Below are 13,901 nucleotides of genomic sequence, written 5' to 3' on the forward strand. Positions count from 1 at the left end.
AAAAAGAAAGAAATCCTGCCTTTCCTGACAACGTGGATGTACCTGGAGGACATTATGCTGAGTTAAATAAGCCAGACACAGAAAGGGAATTACTGCATCGTCTTACTTATATGTGGAATCTGAAAAACTCAAATTCATAGAAACAGACAGTAGAATGGTGGCTCCCAGGGAGCGGGGGTGTGAGAGGGGAACGAGGAGATGTTGGTGAAAAGGTGCAAACTCTCAGTTAGGAGATAAATAAGCTATTGAGATCTAATATACAAAAAGATGACTATAGTTAATAATAATGTATTCTATACCTAAAAGTAAGTCATGGATAAAATGATTAGAAGATGCTATATCATGCAAACATTAAAAACTGTAACTGTGAAAAGTGTACCAACATGGGGGTGGTCCCATGGCCTTGTGGTTAAGTTGGGCGTGCTCCACATCAGGGGTCTGCATTTGGTTCCCCGCTGCAGACCTACACCACTTGCCAATGGCCGTGCTGTGGTGGTGACCCACATACAAAACAGAGGAAGACTGGCACAGATGTTGGTTCAGGGCAAATCTCCTCAGCAAAGAAAAAACATTCTACCAACATGGAAAAATGGTTTCTGTAATTTGAAATGATAAAACAAGCATAGAAAGCCACATCTAGGTTAAGACTGCAGTGTAAATGATGGACACATAGGAAGAAGGACTGGGGGAAAACAGGAGACAATGAGGCAAAGACGGCTTCATGTGGTGGTGGGATTATTGAGGACTTACATGAGATTTCATCTTAAATTTAATGGCCCTCCCTCAGACAAATATCAGAGACAGAAAGATTCAGCATACAAGGCTGAGAAAGCTTGTCCCTCATTCTTCCCTTCATTGATCACATTCTTCTCAAATCAGCTACAGTTGAGCTCCCTTTAGGTGGCCCCTGTGTCTTCTTTGAAAGCGTCAGGCAGTCTCCTGTGTCTCTGAAGAGAAAGGCTCAGAACTCCTTTGTGGAGGGGAGGCTCTAATCCCCCGTCCAACCCTCTGGCAGTTCCTGTCCATGGGAGCTGGGGCTGAGGGGAAATGGACCGCACAAAGAGAACTGTTCCCCAGGAAGTGATGGGAGAGGGAAGAGTGAAAGGAAGGCAGGTGGTTCCAGCCCCTGAGAGCCCTACAGCTCACAGCTGCATACGGCCCCTCCCAAGGGGGTGTGAGGGCACTATCTGTTTGTCCATCTGTGCCCCATCCACTAGAACAGACTTCTCCTCTATCCCTCAGCAACAGCCTATGGTCCTGACCACACGCAACCTATCAGACAGAGCGGAGGTTCATGAGAAGAAGTCTCTGGAAGCCCAGTGTCCTAGTCGACGGACCCAAAGCACAGTAGCATTCCCTCATGCTCCCTGATGGGGCCGGATCCAGGCAGGCTGCCCCACACGGCCTCCACATCGGATTCTTTCTCAATCGACTGCAGCCTGGCTTCTGTGCCACTGCACAGAAAGTGCTCTTGCTAAAGGAGGGTGCCCGACATCCTAAGGAGCAAACCCGAGAGCTCCTCCATCCCACTGCATCCCTGAGGAAACACTCCCTCCTCCAGGAGCCTTTCTCTTCCCCATCCATCTCTTCCTCCTCTCTAATAACTTCCAATCTGTGTCACTAGCTCAGCCTCTACTCCTTACCCTTCAGTGCTGGAAGCCTTCTCCAAGGTCTGTCTTCTGCCCTCTTCTCTCCTCACTATTTACTCCCCTGGGAGGCAGCATCTGTTCCCAAGACTTTCACTCTCGACTATACACTGTTATGTCCGGTCCCCAAAAGTCTACTGAGTTCCAGATCTATTTTTCTACAGCCTAATGAAAAGCACCTTTAATGACTGCTTACCATGCCTGCCACTGTGCTAAGACAATATCCAAGACCATCTAACAAGAAACTGAATCTCAGAGAAGGTTGGTAAGTTGTCCAAAGTCATCCAGTTACTATTTGGGGAAGCAGGGACGTGAACTCGCATCCATGTGACTTTGAAGCCTGTGCCAGAAGCACTACACTCTACCGCAACCCTAAAAGCAGATACACTCTCTACCTCCTCCTCGCTTCCCGCTCCCACCCAGCCCAAGCCCATTCCTCCTCTGGGACTCCCCGATCTGGGCTGAGAACATCAGCAGCAGCTCTTTGGCCTGTGGAGTCATGCTCGACTCCCTCTAGCTCACTCCATCCATCGAATCAAGCCCCAAATCCAGTCAATTCTCCTTACACGTCTCCCCACCTGTGTCTGCCGCCCGCAGCTCCCCAAGCGGCCTTCACCACCTCCTCCCCCAACTCCACAAAATCCTGCATCACTCACTCTCCACCTGTCCTCCAGCCTCTCCCACACCACTGCCCTGGAAGCAGATCAGACTCCAGCAGCCCCACATGCTCTCAGCAGTTAAAGCCTGCCCCTGCCCCTCCCCTTCGCCATGGAACCTTTCCTGCCACCCATCCCCAGTCTACCTGGTAAATTCCCCTGCCACCTCCCCCACGATGCCTTCTCTCTCGTGTGTTCCACCCTGGGAGACTTACCAATTCCTCTTTTGCTACTCTCACAGCACTTTCTGTTTGCATTCACTTATGGATTTAAGTATTGACTATGGGTACCTACCATGTGCCAGGCACTGCCCCAGGGATGAAAATAAAATGGTGAGCAAGACAAAGGCAGCCTGGAACACACACAGTGCTGGGATACAGTCTGGCGCAGCTAGTTTTTTTAAGCTTTTTCTGCCACAAGAGTGTCATTCCCCCCCAAACATTATCCCCTGCACAGGCTCCTGCAGGAGAACTGTGGCCAAGTGAGGCCCCACCATCCATGCAGGAAGAGCCGTCCTTGCACAGGATGCTGCAGGAAACCTGCCGCCAGCTGAGGCCCCACCATCCATGCAGGAAGAGCCGTCCTTGCACAGGATGCTGCAGGAAACCTGCCGCCAGCTGAGGCCCCACCATCCATGCAGGGAGAGCCATCCTTGGAAAGGCTACTGCAGGACACCGGCAGCTGGCTGAGGCCACACCATCTGAGCAGGGATAGCCATCCCCTGCACAGGCTCCTGCAGGAAATCTGCAGCCGAACGAGGCCCTACTATCCATGCAAGGAGAGCCATCCTTGCAGAGCCTCCTGTAGGAGACTTGCAGGGGCCTGAAATCCCACCTTCTGTGCAGGGAGAGCTATCCTTGAACAGGCTCCAGCAGGAAACCTGCCACAGGCTAGCCACCACCATCCAAGCAAGGAGAGTCTTCTGCAGACTCTGGCAGGAGACCTGCAGCTGGCTGAGTCGCAACTAACTGAGCAGGGAGAGCCATCCCCTGCACTGGCTCCTGCAGGAGACATGCAAGCAGCTGAGGACCCATCCTCCATGTAGGGAGAGCCATCCTTGCACAAGCTCCTGCAGGAGATCTGCAGCCGAACGTGACCCCACCCTCCATGCAAGGAGAGCCATCCTTGCACAGGCTCTTGCAGCAGATCTGCGGGGAAATGAGGCCTCACCATCCATGCTGGGAGAGCCATACCCTGCACAGCCTCCTGCAGGAGACCTTCTGCCAGCTGAGGCCCAACCATCACAGCCAGGGGACCCCTCCCCTACACAGGTTCCTGCAGGAGACCTGCCACCGACTGAGGCACCACCATCCGAGCAAGGAGAGTCATCCCCTGCACAGACTCTGGCAGGAGACCTGCAGCTGGCTGAGTCCCAACTAACGGAGCAGGGAGAGCCATCCCCTCCTCTGGCTCCTGCCCGGGCCCTGGAGCCAGCAGAAGCCATAGCCAAGGAGCAGAGAGAGCCATCCTCTGCTCTGGCTCCTGCTGGGGCTGTGGAGCCGGATGAAGACATAGGCGTGGAGCTGGGAGAGCCATCCCCTGCTACAGCACCTGCTGGGGCTCTGGAGCCGGCTGAAGACATGGCCATGAAACCAGGGAAAGCCACCCTCTGCCCCAGCTCCTGCCAGTACCCGGGAGAAGGCTGAAGGTGTGGCAAGGGAGCAGGGAGAGCCACCCCCTGCTACGGCTTCTGCTGGGGCTGTGCACCCAGCTGAAGCCATGGCCACAGACCAGGGAGAGACATCCCCCACTCCCCCACCTGCTGGGGCTGTGGAGTCAGCTGAAACCTTGGCTGCAGAGCAGGGACAGCCATCCCCTGTCTGGGTCTTGCTGGAGCTTTGGAAACAGCTGAAGATGCAGTCGTCAAGCATGGAGATCCATCCCCGGTTCCGGCTCATGCCAGGACCCAGGAGCCGGCTGAAGTTGCAGCCAGGGAGCACGGAGAGCCATCCCCTGCAACGGCTCCTGCTGGGGCTGTGGAGCCAGCTGAAGACACAGCCAGGAAGTGGGGAGAGCCTTCTCCTGCTGTGGCTCCTGCCTGGTCCCTAGAGCTGGCTGAAGTGGCGGCCTCGGACCAGGAAGAGCAACCCCCTGTTGAGTCTCCTGCTAGGGCCCTGGAGCCGGCTGAAGATGTGGCCACAGAGCAGGCAGATCCACCACCTGCTCAGGTGACTGCCAGGGCAAAGGAGCTGGTGGAAGCCACGGCAGCGGACGAGGGAGAGCAATCCCCTCCTCTGGCTCCTGCTGGGGCTGTGGAGCCGGCTGAAGATGTGGCCGTGGACCAGGGAGAGCCATCCCCTGCTGCAGCTCCTGCCAGGGCCCTGGAGCGGCCAGAAGTGGTGGTCTTGGATCAAGGAGAGCCATCCCATGCTACGCCTCCTGCTGGGGATGTGGAGCCGAGTGAATACGCGGCCATGAAGCATGGAGAGCCATCCACTGCTCTGGCTCATGCAAGGGCCCTGGTGCCATTGGAAGTCATGATCAGGAAGCAGGGAGAGTCATGCCTGCTCTGGGTCCTGCTGGCGCTTGTGCGGCCAGCTGAAGCTGCAGCCTCAGACCAGGGAGAGCCATCCCCTCCCCTGGTTCCTGCTGGGGCTGTGGAGTCAGCAGTAGCCTTGGCTGTGGATCAGGGACAGCCATCCCCTGCTCTGGCTCCTGCTTGGGCCCTGAAGCAGCCTGAAGCCATGGACTCAGACCAGGGAGGGACATGCCCTGCTATGCCTCCTGCTGGGACTGTGGAGTCAGCTGAAGCTGTTGCTGCAGAGCAGGGAAAGTCAACCCCTGCTCTGGCTCCTGCAGTGGCCCTGGAGCCTGCTGAAGTCTCTTCCGTGGAGCAGGGAGAGATATCCCCTGCTCCGACTCCTGCCAGGGCCCTGGAGCCTACTCCCACCCAGCCCTTTGTGGAACCCTTCCCATGCTAAGTCTGGGCAGGAGCTCCACGGGGTAGCGGCCCATGGGTTGACAGGCGCTAGAGGGATTGATAGGTTTAGACACCTGAAGACACCCTTAGCAAGTAGGTACTAAACGACCCGCACTGCACACATGGGGGCATGGGGAGGCCCTGAGAGGCACATGGCTGTCCAGGGGGACATCACTGGCAAGAAGGAGGAGCCAGGTCTGACCAGCTCTGCGTCCCCAACGCTGGCTTCTGACTCGAGCCAGGCCTCCTCGGGGGCGGTGGGATGGGCTGTGTTGGTGCAACTGTGGATGGCCGTGGTGTTGGGATGGAGGGTGAGCAGTCAGCGGCCCAGGGGGCCCTTAGGGAGGTCTCGTGTGAGCAGGAAGCCTAGGGAAGGGACCCCAGGCAGCGACCTCACTGGGCCCAAGAGAACTTGGAACCCTGGTCTCTAGGCACCCAGCTCCTAGAGACAGCCCCCAACAGCTCACTCGTCTAGCACTCGTCTAGAAGGAGCAGCATGTTTCTCTGCTGTCTGCCTATCTGCCGGGGCCGCAGCCTCAGCAGAGCCCGCAAGGAGCGCCCTGGACGCAAAGGCGGGCTCCTGTCCCGCTCGAGACGTCTCTGGACGTTCGTGCGGAGGGACACAGAGGTAACACAGGGACGCCCGGGGTGGGCCAATCCAGGCCAGGCCACCACTGTGGTCCCACTTGCACAGCCCTACGTCCCCTCCCTGGGTGTGTGTGTGTGTGTGTGTGTGTGTGTGTGTTAGTGTGTGTGTGCATGTGTGTGTGTGTGTGTGGAAGGGTGGTTTGTGTGAGTGGACCACCGCGAGGAGGAGCAGGCTGATGAGTGGTTAGAAGCCTGGTGGGCCGGGCCCATTCCCACCCCAGCTCATGGCTGATCGGGTGGGGCGTGGAGTGCCGGGCAGCACCGTCTGCCCGAGGTTTCTCCCGAGCCCCTGAGGTCTATCTGTTTCATCCCGGGGAGAATTCTGCACAGACACAGGGTGTGCCTGATGTGGGAGCATTAGGCGCAGAGGGCAGAAGAAAGAGCAGGGGCAGCTGAGCAGGGCTCTGATGCTTCTGGGCTGACTGTTGGTCACTGTCTTTGCAGAGGTCCACTCAGGACACGGAGTCCAGCTCCCCGAGGGAGGAGAAGCTGGGCAGGAACAGCGTAGCGGCAGGCGTGGGGAAAAGGCTGCCGTCCTCAGGGACTGTTGCACAAGGATCAGAGCCAGCACAGGCCCCAGCCCGTGTGCGGGGAGCACAGTCACATCCAGCAGCTCCTGCACAAGGGCAGGAGACAAGCAGCGCCCCAGGAAGGGAGCGGGGAGAGCCAGCCCCTCCTCAGGCTCGGGCAGGAGCCATGCAGCCGGCTCTCATGGAACCAGCTGAGCAGGGAGAGCCATCCCCTGCTCCAGCTCCTGCCAGTGCCCTGGGGCAGGCTGAAGTGGTCGCCAGGGAGCAGGGAGAGCCATCCCCTGCTCTGGCTCCTGCCAGTGCCCCGGGGCAGGCTGAAGTGGTCGCCAGGGAGCAGGGAGAGCCATCCCCTGCTCTGGCTCCTGCCAGTGCCCCAGGGCAGGCTGAAGTGGTCGCCAGGGAGCAGGGAGAGCCATCCCCTGCTCTGGCTCCTGCCAGTGCCCCGGGGCAGGCTGAAGTGGTCGCCAGGGAGCAGGGAGAGCCATCCCCTGCTCCAGAGCCTCCTGGAGCCCTGGAGCCTGCTCAGGCCCCAGCATTGTCCCCGGGAGAGCTCACTCTCCAACCCCCTTCATCCCCAGCTCCTGACCCATCCCTTCCACCTGCTCCCTCACCACGACCTCCCTTCCTCTCCCTGCTTCCCCTGTATGTCTGTGTAGCCGTTTATGTTGCTCGTTTTCTTGTCTTTCTTTGGTCTTTATGTAAATTGTAAAATAAATTTATTTATATTTTAAGAACTCTGCATTTTCTCCTTTTCAAGTGTACAATTCCCGAGCGTTAAGTACAGTCCCAATGCTCGGCCTCCATCACCACTGTCCGCTTGCTGGACATTCCCTTCACCACAAGGGAAGCCTTTTCCCAAAGCGCTCATGCCTCATTCCTCCTTCGCTCCCTGACAACACCTATTCTGTGTTCTGGCAGGTTTTGGTCAATCTTTTCTGGATGTATCCGATAAGCGGTGTCATGCAATAGGTGGCCATCCTAGTCTGCTTCCATATTTTCAGAAGCACTGATCCATTTTTCATTTCTCTTTCTACTTGAATAGCATTTTTCCCAGCTGATAGGAAAGTCCCAATGGCTTATGGATTAGATGCTTCAAATGAAGCCCTTTTAGTAAACATGTGCATTATGTCAGGCTACAGACCGCTCTTCTAAGGGGGACACCAGAGCCACAAGCCACACAGGAAGTGCCTGGTTCTTCCTGCGGCCAAAACACAAACAAGAAAAAGGGAGACAGCTGGAAAGACAAACCAGAACCTCGAAAGCATTCCTCCTAAACCAAGGTGAGAGAAAGGTGCAACCTCCCTCTGGACCAAAGAACTCCCGAAAGTCGTTGTTTTCAAGGGACAGAGAGTAAACACATGCAATTCCCCCGAGAGGCGATACATAGGGACGTAGGGACGGCATATGTCAGAGATGCTCGACCTCCCCTAGAGGACACGTGCAAACGTAAACACCATGGAGACGGCATTGGTCACCAGCAGACTGCCAGGTTTCTGGTCTGGTTGCGACCAGGCCTGGTGAGAATTTGGGGAAGCAGAGGCCCCCGCAGATCCCTAGAGAGCAGGGGGAAAGGGCACTGCTCTCTGGGAGAATAGCCTGCAGGACCCTTCCAAGTTCCCCAGGACCCCACCTTTGCTGGCAGTGCCAATGCCAGGAGTGTGGCCCACAGGAGGTCTTGCCCAAGGTTCCCAAGATATCTTTTCAAGAGTAGTCATGACAGCACTGGTTGCAATGGCTGGGAGCTGGGAACACAACTCAGGTTCATGGAGAGGCAATGGGACCCATGCGGCCCATCCGTCAGAACACGGATATGTGACATCAACAGGGAGACAGACATCTATGAAAATGAATGTGCGTGTGAGAGAGAGACAGACAGAAGGAGACAGAATGAGAGCAACCGCGCCAGGGAGATATGCACCAAACTGTTCACGGGGCTCGCGACTTTCCAGTCTTATCTGCTCCTGGCGGGATGTCGAAAGTTCTGTAGAATGTGCGTGTCTTCCTTTCCTAATTCTAAAAAGGTGAATATCACAGCTTCAATGAAATCCATTGATGATCCATCTTTGGAATAAAGTACATTCTTTAGTTTCTATTTTTGAAGATTTCTATTCCAAGACAATGAACGTTTATTGTAGTAAAAGAATGAATTTTAAGAGACTGAAGAATTAAGGAAGTGGCAACTCAGGAGTGCCCTTCACAGGTGGTCTTCACCTTTCCAGTCCTTTCCCTTGGTGTCCACGTGTGTGTGCACGCGGGCGTGTGTGTGTGTGTGCGTGTGCCCGTGTGCCCGTGCGCGGGGGTGCATGTGTGTGGGGTGATGCATATTCACACCTGTGCTGCGTGTGTGCACATGGATATGCCGGTGTGTGCGTCAGAGTGCGTGCATCCTGTGGGTGCTGAGTGCGGAGGCCTGCAGGGCGTGTGCTCCTCTGGATCTGATTTCTTCACGGGCGGACCCTGGTCAGACAACACTCTTCCTCTTGGATATCCCGGCATCCGAATTTCCAAATGGCCCCGATGTGGAACGTGCCCCGTTTCTGACTTTCCTCTCCCCTCCTCACGCTGATGGGAACATCAGCCTACCTCAATCTCTGATCCTGGAGGACATATCCCCAGAGGGGGAGATTCTGGTGCATGATGTCAACACGGTGTTCCGCTGTCGGTCACTCTCTGACCTTCGAGGTCTCCTTCTCTGCTGTGAGCCTGTTTTGGGAAAGTGGGGATGCAGAGAGCCTGGGGCAGAGAACTCAGGGAGGGATGGACAAGGACTGGCTGCTAGGATGCAGGTGAGGAAGGCACCAGGGGTGATCTGCCCAGCTAGAGGGCTCCCCTCCTGCCCTCCTGGTCCTGCTGCTGGCCTCATCCCTGGTCCCACCCTCCACCTCCCTAGCCCACTTTGGCCTCCCAATGCCCCTCCCGGCCTCTAACTCTCCTGAGCTGAGCAGCCTGACCTGCTGACCAGGACAGAGGATGAGGAGGGCCCGCACAATCCTGCCTGCTCTCTCTCCCTCCAAACCCCATCCTCCAGGCAGGAAAGCACATCTAGGGCAGTGCACAGAGTCACGGGGACCACCTCGAACGTGCTCCGTCCAGGGCTCGTTCTCAGCTGCATGCGCAGGACCCGCTGGACCTCGTGTGAGCAGAAGGGACTTTGACAAGGTATGGCGGAGGCCTCGTGGAAGGTGCCAGAGCTCTAAGCCTGGGGCTGGGGGCTTTAGAGAAGGTCATTGAGCACAAAGCAGAGCTAGGGTCCTCTAGCAGTGACCCTTGCCTCAGGCTCTGTGCCAGCCCCTGGTCCACACAGCCAGCAGACTCTGCTTCTGGGAGGGAGGGGCTCTGCTTAGTAGGGATGAGGGAGAGAGCCCTGGGCACCTTGGCAAGGGACTGCCATTCGAACCTCGCTTTCCTCCCCTGTGCACTGGGCTGGCAGCCGACCTGCCGTGGTGGTGTGAGACAAGTTCACGGAGGCTGCACTTGGAGTGGCTGCTCCTTCGAAGAGCTCCACAGCTACTAGCTCCCATGATGAGGAATCCCAGGAGGAGAACTGGGCCGGGGGCCTGGATCCCACCCGGACTGGCAGACCGTCATGGCACCGGATGGGGTGGAGAAAGTTATTCCAGAGAAACAAAGGAGTCAGAGCGAGTCGGGCATGCCTGGTGGGAGAACAGAGTGGGCAGAGGCCAAGGGCCCCAGGGGCTCTCCTGGGGGTGACGTCAGCAGGATCGGCTCCTGGGCATGAGCTCAGACCACACCTCTGTTCGCCACATGAGCTGTCTCTCCGAATCCTCCTGGCAGCCCAGTGGGGCACGAGGGATTCTGGTCTTCAATTCACTGATGAGGAAAGCGAGGCTTAAAGAGACTGGGTCCCTCTGTGCCCAACAGAGGAGCAGAGCCAGGACTGGAAGCCAGTGCCTGTTAGAGCCCATGGGCCCCCCTGACCAGGAACGACCTCTTTTCCCTAAAGTCCTGACAATCTTTGGTGCTGGTGCCCAGAGAGACCTCATCCTGTGGGGGGATAGGCTGGTCCTGGTCCTCGGAGAGCCCACAGTGTCTGTGGCTGGCCAACCTGGTCACCACCCCAGCCCCAGGCAAACGGGATGGCCCTGGGCCTCGAGTTCAGTGAGGGCTGGAGGCCGGAATGGGGCAGGCCCCAGGAGAGACAGGAGCCCTGAGCTCCAGGAGGTTGCAATGTGGGACACTGGGCAGAATGACCCCGGGCCGGAGAGACAGGGGTCCTGGGCGATGCTCAGCCTTTCTCTAGCTGGCGACTGCAGGGGAGGCCCTGAGCCTCAGCTTCCCCTTCTGCGCAATGAGGAAATGACTGGGCCTCGTGACGGGCTCTTGGGAGACTCCGCTGAGGAAGGACTTGTGGATCTCTTGCCTGGTGTCCGGAGCGCATTGGGAACCACCTGCCAGGCTTTCACAGTGGTCCTCCTGGGTGCAGGGTCCAGGGAGTCCCTCCTCGGCTTCCCTCCTGCTGCCCTGTCCCCAGGAATAGCCAGCATTCCTTGAGGTGGAGCTGAAGAAGATCCAGGCAACTCTGTGTTGCAGGTGACAGGGGCTCAGAGCCGGAAGGACAGCTGGACACGTTCCATGCCGCTGTCCAGGGCCTGCCCTGTGACACCGGAGCCCACCAGAAATCAAGTCTCCTCCTCGGTGGATCCCAGCTGCTGTGGCTTTAGGCACTCCCTCACTCATTCACTGAGGCTTTCATTCCCTCCTTCCTTCCTTCACTCACTCACTCAGTCATTCATTCATTTCTACTCTCACTCATACCTTTCACTCATTCAGCCCAAATCCTCTGGTCCCTGCTGTGCACCCAGCAATGTGACCTCACCAGTGAGTGTGATCCGGCGTGACCCTTGTCCCCGCGGTTCACATCTGCTGTGTGACATGGAAGACGGCCATCTCTCGGGTAAGGGGGAGTGATGAGCACCAGCAATCCGCTTCTGAACAGAGAGGCCAGTCATGCACAGGAAAGAATGGAGAGAACACGTGCACGGCTCCTCTGCTAGAACAAGAAAAGAAGGAAAAGTTAGGACAAAGAAATATGCCCTATGTTGAACAAAACATGGGCTCTGATTACAAGTGTGCACTGATTCCTAAAACCAACAAAGAAGAAATTCAATGGATTGGGGCTTGGTGACACCATTTTTCTGACCAACAATGGCATTTGAGGAAACATCTTCTAGGGCTCACACTTTTCCTAAGGCCTCTTTCACCTCCTAGCACTTCAATCTTCCTCCTTGGAAGCCTCTGTCCTGGTCCCTCCTCATCCAATGGCTCCTCTGCTGCTCGGGGGCCTGCCCTGCGAGGCCACCCTCATCCATCCGGGACTGTCCCTGCCATTGGGACAGGCTGCCCGCATTCCCCCCTGGGTCTCATGAGCTCCTGCTTCTTTTGCAAGGCTGGCACTTTCACTTAGGATCACTTGGCGTCTTTCTTTGCAGTGGTTTGCATCGTCACACACTGGGTCCCCCCGATGACTCCCTGAGGGAGGCCATTTGTCAGCATCTTCCAGGCGAGGAAGCTCAAGTCCAGCAGGCTGTACAGCCTGTCCAGAGACACGGCCAGTGTGGCGTCTCAGCAGAGTTTGGTACCCATGCAGAGGAGGATGGAGGGGAAATTGTTTGCAGGTCTTCCCAGGAAGCCTGAAGGAGGACGCGGGGAATGAGCCTGGAGGATTAAAGCCTTAGCGGGGCCTGAAGAACCAGCACCACTGTGGTGAGCATCACTCTGTCCCAGCAGGAGACCAGGTCCTGCCTGGACTGGCTCGGTCCCCTCAGGTGGAGGGAACACCCCAGGGCATTCCTGCAAAAGGCCGCACAGCCTTGCAGGAGAGGAAGGGCCCATGGGGCAGGAGAGCCCTCAGGCAGGGAGGAGGGATGCAGGCACTGCAGGGGGCCGCTATCAGTCTCCTGGGCACTGGCTCCCAGCTGCAGGGGCACTCAGGTGGGCTGAGGGAACAGGAGTGCGACCACAGCAGTGTCTGCGGCTGGGCTCTCCACAAAGGTCCCGCCCTTCTGCCCAGAGAAAGACTCATCTGCATGGCATTTGTCCTTCCAACACAAAGTGGGGTCCAAGACCACCCCTCCACCCCACCTGCCCGATTCCTTTCCACTCATCTCAAGTGACAAGCAATTCCGAATATTTGATTGGTGTTGGATGCCCAGATACAGTGGTTTTTGGGGCCCACGTTGTAACCTTGCTGGCATTTTCAAGATCTCAGGATTTTGATGCAAAACAGGAAAATGCTGAGGACCCCAGAGAGCTTTCCGGAAGCAAAAAGCTTTGCAGTACTGCCTTCCCACCAGCTCTTCTCAAAATCCTCCAGGCCCCGGAGTCTCCATCTTGGGTGCTCAGATTGCTGGAAGGATGTGCCTTCCAAACGTCCTCAGGGTGGGCTGGCAAGACAAACGGAATGGTGGAGCGAGGAATTCAGCAAATCCGCCTCCCGCACAGCAATGACCATCCTGGAGAAGCTGGCAGAAAACCACCAGGTCAGCACTCTGCCAAGAGACCGAAGGCACACAGCCCACTGAGGAGCACCTGAGGCTGAGGGAGACCAATGAGAGTCTGTGGTGTTTTCACCCAGGGCAGCTCCCGACCCCACACCCTCAGTGTCAGGGCCCTGTGACAATGGCAGGCCTGAAGGCGGCTGCTTCCCTGTCAGAAGTTGCCTACTTGGTTTCTGCACGGGTGGGGAATCCCCAGCCCCTGAGCATTTCTGGAAACTGTAGCCATCTCAGCGGCAAGCTGCCATGGAAGATCAACTTTGTAGCTGCCTGAGGTTGGATCCAGAACAGAGCCACAAACTAGCCAGAAAGTGGAGAGGGAGAACCAGGCAGTGAGACAGACACAAGGACTTGATGGGCTCCACGCATCCCTGGGGGTCTGGACGGTTTTGCGCACGTGCAGGCCTGTACACACTCAGGAGAGACCAGGCAGGTGCGCATTGTGGGGAGGGTTAGAGACCTGCCACCAGCCCAGGCCTTGGCCCCAGGCCTTGCTGCCTCCCAGAGGGTCCCAGCTGACTGAGGGGCAAAGCCCAGCCCTGTGGGGTCCCTGTCCTCTCTGGGGCTCGCATGCAGAGAGGCCTTCCCACCTGGAAACTTCTCCCTGGTCTTCTTCAGAGGGTGAGCCGAGGAGCTCTGAAGGTAGAGAAGGTGGGGAGCAGGGAGGAGAGGCTCCCGAGGCCTCAGCCCTCCTGGGACAGGAAGAGAAGGACCTGGGAGTGGGGAGGGGGACCCTGCTTTCTCGGCCCTCAGTCCCCCTCTGTGTACACCTCCCTCTGAGGAGATGGAGTCCAGGAAAACCTGGAGAGCAGAGCTGGTCCCGATGAGTAACACTCCCAGGGAGGAGGATCGGAGCTCAGCCCAGGACGAGCCCAGGGAGGAAGCGAGCCTTTCACCGCGGGACACTCCACTCACGGTCAGTGTGGCCCTGGCAGGCATGCATGTCACTGCCTGTCCGACACACCCCTGTGGAGCCGCTCAGTGGG

General features: G+C 57.2%; 2 protein-coding genes across 2 annotated transcripts in view; both read left to right on the top strand.

Annotated features, from left to right (window-relative positions):
* LOC138922113 (odorant-binding protein 2b-like) overlaps positions 1–13,901 on the top strand; it is a 64,851-nt gene that overhangs the window by 38,427 nt on the left and 12,523 nt on the right. The window lies entirely within an intron of this gene.
* LOC138922112 (skin secretory protein xP2-like) lies at positions 5,716–7,134 on the top strand. Its single transcript, XM_070258935.1, has 2 exons — positions 5,716–5,850; positions 6,315–7,134. Exons 1-2 carry the CDS (start codon positions 5,719–5,721, stop codon positions 7,107–7,109), a joined length of 927 nt encoding a protein of 308 aa, XP_070115036.1. The 5' UTR covers positions 5,716–5,718; the 3' UTR covers positions 7,110–7,134.

The sequence above is a fragment of the Equus caballus genome, unplaced genomic scaffold (assembly GCF_041296265.1).
Source record: "Equus caballus isolate H_3958 breed thoroughbred unplaced genomic scaffold, TB-T2T haplotype2-0000451, whole genome shotgun sequence".
Taxonomy (NCBI): Eukaryota; Metazoa; Chordata; class Mammalia; order Perissodactyla; family Equidae; genus Equus; species Equus caballus.